This window comes from Manacus vitellinus, unplaced genomic scaffold (genome assembly GCF_001715985.3).
Source record: "Manacus vitellinus isolate BGI_N305 unplaced genomic scaffold, ASM171598v3 scaffold_72_pilon, whole genome shotgun sequence".
NCBI classification, from domain to species: domain Eukaryota; kingdom Metazoa; phylum Chordata; class Aves; order Passeriformes; family Pipridae; genus Manacus; species Manacus vitellinus.
In genome coordinates, this window is record NW_021940764.1 from 2260215 (window position 1) to 2267678 (window position 7464).

Here is a 7464-nt window from a genome sequence, read left to right on the forward strand (position 1 = left end):
CCATAAACCCCATCCTTAAGCCTGGGGGCAAATCCTCCATCTCCACCATCCCAAACCTGCACCAGGGGAGAGACACCTTCCTCCAGCCCTCCCCCAGCAACCACCACCCTCCCAGGGAGCAGATCCCAGGTGGAAGGAGCCACTTCCACCACCCACCATCCCAGCAGAGGGAACAGAAGCTCCTGGATGTTCAAAACCTACCCAGGACAAACGAGGCTTTGAGATCCTACTAAATGAAAGGAACACTGAGTCGAGCCAAGTAAAGTAGGCAAGTGGAGTGTTTCAATTATATTTTACTCTTTAGATTGTTCATTTGAATGTTCATATTACAAAATTAGCTGCCACGGCCCACAACTGGATGGGACTTCAGGAAAGCTGTCCACTTACTCAGAAGAGCACAAACTAATAATTCCTTTCAAAGAACTCTGTGAAACAACACTGTATTAATCTTTAAAGCTAAATAGTGCTAAAATTTCACATACTCTACATTAGTTTGGTTTTAAATATTTTTACCAACCATTATAAAATGAATGTATTTGCATGTATCAGGTTACAGACATTTGCATTTCAATCAGGGTAAAGTATCCCATGCTGGAACAAGTTTAAGCAGTTGCTGTTTCAACAGCAGCTCTTTCTTATTGCCTCAGAACCAAGTTTGCACAAGGTATTGAACAAGAAAATGCAAGACATTGTTTCCCCACAAAACTGTTCAAAGTCTGTTACAAGCAACAATAAAATGCCTTCTGGATAGGCAGCATTTATAAAATGCAGAGCTCTCCCAGCAAAGTGCTTGCACAGGGCATTCACTTAATTCTTCCCATTTGGATTCAAAACCCTCAGGCAACCACTGAGCAGATGAAGAGGATAAATGTCCTCTGAAAGGTTTTGACTGGCTTGGGGACGTTGGCAATTGCAGGCACCTCACTGAATCTGGCTCCTGGCTGAAGTGAGCTAGGCAGCAGCTGCTGGGATCAGGAGAAGAGTGTCTGAACTAAACCTGAACAGTTAAAAACACCCAAGGAAAGCTGGCTGAATTGCTAACTCACCATGCACTCACTCCTGAAGGAACAATAAGCTGACATCACAGACTTCACACTGTGCCAAGCTTGCAGCATCCAAACCCACAGGTAGGGAGCTATCCATGTATTCCACTCCCTTGGTTCTAACCATCCCTGTCTTTTATACATAAGCCAATCATGCCCACAGGTGACCTAATACTGCTTCAGGCCCTTGTTTGTAAAAAAAAAAAAAAAGAAAAAAAAGAAAAAATAAAAAAAAAAAAGAAAAAAAAGAAAAAATCACTGCTATTCTACTGGGCTAAAATCCCTGAAGAATCCATACTGTGTATGGAAGGCTCTAAGTTTTGTGCCTTGATGCAAATAAATGCACAGTAAGTGTTGTGCAGTTTTCCTCCCCATTAAGTTTCCCCCCCTTTCCCTCCCACTAACTAAACCCAAAGTTTAAAACCAAAGCATGAATATGTTACCAGCACACGTGGACAGGTTTACAATCTTCTGGTTTTAAAGAACAAATGACAAAGAGCATTCAAGAATATTGCAGTATTTTTTTGATTGTTTTTTTTTAAACAGACAAGTAGCAAAACTTTTTACCACCTGGAATAAGAACCGCCGAGACAAAGCTCTCCACACACACCTGCATGTTGCTGCAATACTTAAATAAGTAACACCAATGCAAGAACTTTTCTCTGAATGGCTACTAGTGTTCAAAGAAGCAGAGGACTATGGAGTTACGTAGGTCTTTGTACCCGTGACTGACAGTTCCCCAGGTGGCACCGGGACACCTCTCACATGGCTTTCACTTTGATTTGCTTCATCTTCATCTGCTTCTTCTCCAGCTTCTTCTGCTCCCGCCGCAGAGCAGCTTCCTGTGGGCAAGGACAGGGCTGTGAATAAACCTCAGGGATCTCCTCCAAGAGCAAGTGGAGCATTTCTGAGCCAAACAAAGCTCCCAGTGCTGGGTTCACCTCCCTCCCTTGTGGGCTTTCTCATAAGGTGTGTGTGGGGGGTTCCCACAAAGACAAAACCCTTTCCCCAAAATTTAAGAGGAAGCACATCCCTCTTTTATGCTCCAGCCAGCACAGGCTCCACCATCCTCCCTTTGGTTCAGACAAGGCACAGTGCAGCCATGCCTCAGTTTCCCCATGTTTAACCAGCAGGGAAATCATAGAATCCCAGAAAGGGCAGGGACACCTTCCACTAGCCCAGGTTGCTCCCAGCCCTGTCCAACCTGGCCTTGGACACTTCCAGGGATGGGGCAGCCACAGCTTCTCTGGACAGCCTTCCCCACCCTCCCAGGGAAGGATTCCTTCCCAATATCCAGTGTAAATCTACTCTCCTTCAGCTTAAAACCTTTCCCCCTGGTCCTGTCACTGCATGCCCAAGGAATCTGGAAGAATGTTCCCCTTCCAGCCGGTTTCAGGCTGAGGGGGTGCCCTGTTTCAGAGAGCAGCAGTAAATACCCTGACAGCTGTCTGCCTCCCAGCAAACAGCAATCAAAGTTTGCACTGCTGGAACGTGCCAGCAGGCTGTGCCAGGCTGACATCCCCCCACCTCCAGCCGACGCTGTTTCTCGGGATCCTCCTCGTTCATGATCCGCTCCTTCTCCGCCCGTTTCTTCTCCTCCCGGCGGGACTGGGCAGCCTCCTGTCTCTGCACATGGGTCAGCTTGAGGAAGTTCTCCTCCACACGTGCCCTGTTCTTGTCAGCTTTCTGTTTACCCTTTCCACAGAGGGAGAGAAAAAAAAAAAAGTTTATCTAGATTTCCCCCCACCCCGAGCAGGATGCAGCATCTCCAGCAGTCACACATGAAACAAAAGGCTCCTGATCTGAAGGATCCAGTGGTAATGGCTGCAGTTTCACACAGCACTCAGAAGACACAAAAAGACACTACTTACTTCTCTGTTCAGCCGGAATTTCTTTGCTTTGTCAATGGAGTAGATGACCATGCTCATCAGAGGCAGCAAAGACTCCATGTCCTTTGGGGAAGTGTTGCCTGAACCAGGCACTGAAATAAAGAGTTACTTGTTCATTCAGAGAGACTGACAGGACTTTTCTACTTGCTCTAACGCTCTTTCCTTATTGGTCACACTGTTCATGAAATAAAGATGCTCTTATCCTCCTCTTTAGGAAGCTTCACTTGGAGAGACAGCCTTGAATTTTGAAGAGAACTACAGGCCTTTTCTAGAAGAGGTTCTCAACAGTCTGCTTTTATTTCAAACCAGGGTTAACCAGGGTAGTCTGTGCAAGCTCAGACTGCAAGGCTCATGGCTTAAAAGTAAGCCACCTGTAGAAAGGAGCATGATCTAAGATCAGTGAGAGCAAGATTGAGTGTCCCAGTGTGCTGCTGCCTTGTGTTTATCAATTAGTGATCCTGGTACATGCACTGAAGTCATTCATCATACATTATTTTCCACAGGTGACAGAACTGGAGCAGGTGACTTGCAAAAATAAAGCCCAAAACTCCCCCAGACACACACAGGCACCAGTTCTCTTACCATTAAATGTAAACAAAAGTGTCTTTTTAGTTTCGGGCAGTTTTGTAAGCTGGCCCTCCCTGGAGGAAAGAAAAAATGGAATGAGTGAAAAAAAATACAGGAATAAAAAATAACCTCCATTGTTAGCAAAAACCTCATCAAGAACCAACAGACACTTGGAAATTATTTGAATAAAACAAACAAGATTAAAAGCCTGTCTGTAAACCAAAGTTAAGTTTCAAACTGTTCAGATTCCTGAAGTGTTTTACTCAAAAGTGTGCAGGGAAAAGGCATGAATGCAAAAACATGCAGCACCAGCCCATCTGACTGTCAGAGGGCCTCTGAGTACCAAGGAGGCCTGTATATTTTTAATTACATTCGTTTTTACACGTCCTGTTGTTCATACTACTAAAGATCCATAAATGTGCTAGGAAAACAAAACAATTTCTAAAGAATTCAAGTCTTCACTGCCCAAAATCCCTCAGTATTCTCATGTGAGAAACTCAGGCCTACATTTCACAGATCCTCTACAATTTCAGTACAAGGTACACACGCTGCTGTCTTACAGTTAAATCAAAGCCTGTTCCTTTTTTTGGAGGAGAGTTTCAAGTTTCGATAGAGATCAGTTATTTATATGCCTGTGAGCATAATACACCCTTGCAAAAACCTACAGGATAATTCAGATTAGATCTCCCACCACTTGGCAATCCTGAAGCAGCAGTAAAGCACCTCTGGACTGGGAGGCTCAGAGAAACAGCAGAGGTGCTGCATCTGAGTATTTCTGAAGCACAGCTGTGAATTATCCTGAACAAAAGTCGCCAAGGGATGGATTCAGCAGCAGAGTGTTTGGCTGGATCAAGGAGGGAAGGTCAAGCAGCCATGATGGTTTGTTTTTTTGGGTTTTTTTTACACTTCAGACTTGCTTAAACCTAGTTTTCTGAGCATTCAAACAGCGCCTGAGTTAGGTGTTGAGCTCTCCTGCAGTGTTATGTCGTGGCCCTTTCACATCCTGCACACCCTGGGCAGGATTTCTGAGTTGTTTTCCATGCAGCTGAGTGCACTGCACCTGTCAGGTGGTGTCTGATACCCAGAGCTGCCCAAAGCACAGCGGAACCAGCACACAAAAACAAACATTAGGGCAATCCAGCACCTTGATCTTCTCATTAATGCAGCATTTGGAAGCATTGGGAGTGTATTTATTCACCTGTCTGACCTTTGCTCCCAATTTCCCCTTGTGTGCGTTCCAGCAGGTTTCACACTGCAAACAAGGCCTCTATTTTATTTGGAGTTACAAAAGCTACTGGGGGCAGAGATCTGGCTTTGTACCTACTCTTGCATAAGTTTTGGACCGGAGAACTGGTCCGAGAATTGGACGGACTCGATCTTGTCAGCGTAGTGTGTGAGGAAATGTATCATCTGAAAGAGAAACCGGGGTTAGTTTTTCCCAGCACCGACCCATCTGCAGCCTCCCCACTCCATATGGGTTTGCCAGGTTGTCTGCCCATGGCAGGGGGTTCGAACTGGATGATCTTTGAGGTCCCCTCCAACCCCAACNGAGGTCCCCTCCAACCCCAACCAGGCTGTGATTCCATATATCACTCAGGAAATTGCTGTGCTCAGCTTGCCACAGTGACACTGAAATTTCAACTCCAATGTTTTTACTCATTGCTAGAACGGGCCCCAGTGCATGGAAATAACGTGAGCAACTCGGATTTGTAACTCTCATTTGGGATTTTCCAGTTAATTTGAAAACAAGTCAGCTTTGAGGACCTGCAGATACACCATCAACACCTTCCTTCAACTGGCTGGTGAAGCTACTCCCAGGCTCTGAAAGACAATTTTAAGTCTGGAATTCAGGACAGACTAACAGTTGTGATGTAAAAAAGGGAATAAAGAGAATTACATCCTCCTTCCAGCCCTCGTGCTTCATTAGGGTCTTGATTTCCCTAGATCCCACAAGGGCCATTTGGCTCTCTTGTTGTGATGCTCAGAGGACATAAAGATTAGAACCTTGTCCCACAGGCTGTAAGTGCCAGGGTTTCCAAGGGATATTTGTGTTAATTCATTCCAGTTTACCTTGGCGTCCATCATTCCCTCCGTGACCTCCCCCATCTCCGACAAGATGGCCAGCGAATCTGGAAGCCCATATTTTGCACCAGACTTGGGTTTATCACTGCAGAACTCGCTCTGTTTCAAAGAGAACAATGAGAAAGCAAAATAAACACAAAGCTTCTAAGTATCTTATCAGACTGAACTGTGCTGGAACACCGGGACCCCTAAAAGGACCAGAAAAGAAACAATAAAAAATACCCTCGCTGAGCCTGGCCAGGGGACATTTCAAACAAAGTAAAGCACAAAGCATCTCAGTCCTTAAATTGGTATTTCCCTTCAATAGTCAGCACTTTCAGGAAAAAGATAAAACAATTCTAATACATCCATGCTGGAATGCTCAAAGTGGATTAAGGCATTTTTGCTTACATTGATAACAGAACAAAACCTGGCATCCTCCCAGCCACACTCTAGTGTTACTTGAGAAAAAAAGATTTGCAAAGCACTGCTTGTTATCACTGGATTCTTTGCAAGCTTCAGGGCTGGAACATATGGGAAGTTTTCATTTCAGATCACATAAAAACAGATGACTTAACCCCAAATTTTCCACATCACAGATCACTAATGAAGTTTACTTTTCAGGCCCTGAAAAAGTCATTTGTGCAAATTAAATGAGGTGAAGTGACATGTGTGTCCTCCCAATATACCACAGCCCCTCCCAAATGAGCTATCCCCCAAAAGGAAGGTGCAAGCTGCTTTCCACTCCTCTTTTCCTGCAGCTCTCGCACTTCCAACCTTTGATTCCATTAGACTTTCATCCAGTAGATGAAAATGTCTTTTCCCCGCAAATTCCAACAGGTCTGTCACAAGTTTCCAGCTGTTCCCAAGCAAACAATGAATCTGCAGCTCAGAGGTTCTTCCATGCTGTTACCTATCAACACACAGGTACATACCAGGTCCTGCATCTCCTTCTGAAGCCGCACCAGTGCTTTTCTGGTTCCAACAGCAAACACATACGTGTCCATGTCTTCATCATTCATTGTCACTTTTATTTGCTGTGAGACAGAAGTCCTGATCAGATTCCAATGTCTGACACTTTGATTCCTAAGAACAAAGACTAAGCAAGGCCAGACACAGCTAAGAGGAAGGTGGCTGATTTAAACCTTCCCAGTGTGTCTTAAAGTAAGGGAGCTTTTTAATTAGATTGAGCCCTTAGTTCAGTGTCGTGGTGTAATGACAGGGACTGGAACAGCAGAGCTGTAAAAATAATTTGCAATTAAATATTCTTAATAGATATAAGTAAATACAATTAGAGATAAATGGAAAGAGAATTCACAGTGCACACAGCCTCTTTCTTCCAAATGTAACCTCTCTAGGTATTTATGCTCTCCAAGAGCAAGGGAGAAAGTACAGAGTAACATATCCAGACCAACATATGGATTAAATACTGAGCAGACAAAAGAACAATCATTAAGTATTTCAGATTGTAAAACCACTTTTTATCAAGCTGAGGTCTTGAATCATGGCAGACTGCTCACCAAAGCACTCAAACGATAAAGCCCACAGATAAAACAAATTTCCAGCCATCAGCAGTTTGCATTTCACAGGCAGGAAAGAAACACAAACAACTCTTTGAGATTGTTTCAACAGCTGCTGAACTGGAAGATGTGGAATACTACAGAAATCACCTGGAACAACCAAAAGCAGCAGGGCAGAACCAAAGGAATGCGGGTTTACCCCAGCTAATCTGGAGGGCTCAGTACGTACCACTTGGTCCGACGCCGGCCTCATCATGCGCGCCAGGACGTTCAGCAGGTCTTGTCTCTTGAGAAACTAAAAACACAAGTTGGTAAACACAGAAAACAGCTGAACGGGCCCACAGTGCAGCACTCCATTGGCAGACAGCAGCAGGGCTCAAGTTA

At 44.6% G+C, this 7464-nt stretch overlaps 1 protein-coding gene across 1 annotated transcript in view; it reads right to left on the reverse strand.

Annotated features, from left to right (window-relative positions):
* Positions 1-1499: 1499 nt before the first annotated feature.
* The window catches only part of CCDC47 (coiled-coil domain containing 47), an 8731-nt gene continuing 2766 nt past the window's right edge, over positions 1500-7464 (reverse strand). The window contains exons 5-12 of the mRNA XM_018084613.3: positions 7310-7375; positions 6496-6597; positions 5570-5680; positions 4824-4909; positions 3515-3573; positions 2915-3024; positions 2571-2738; positions 1500-1885 (exon numbers count right to left, since the gene is read on the reverse strand). Of these exons, the coding sequence (XP_017940102.1) occupies positions 1805-1885; positions 2571-2738; positions 2915-3024; positions 3515-3573; positions 4824-4909; positions 5570-5680; positions 6496-6597; positions 7310-7375 (783 nt within the window). The 3' untranslated portion in view covers positions 1500-1804. The remainder of the gene's footprint in view (positions 1886-2570; positions 2739-2914; positions 3025-3514; positions 3574-4823; positions 4910-5569; positions 5681-6495; positions 6598-7309; positions 7376-7464) is intronic.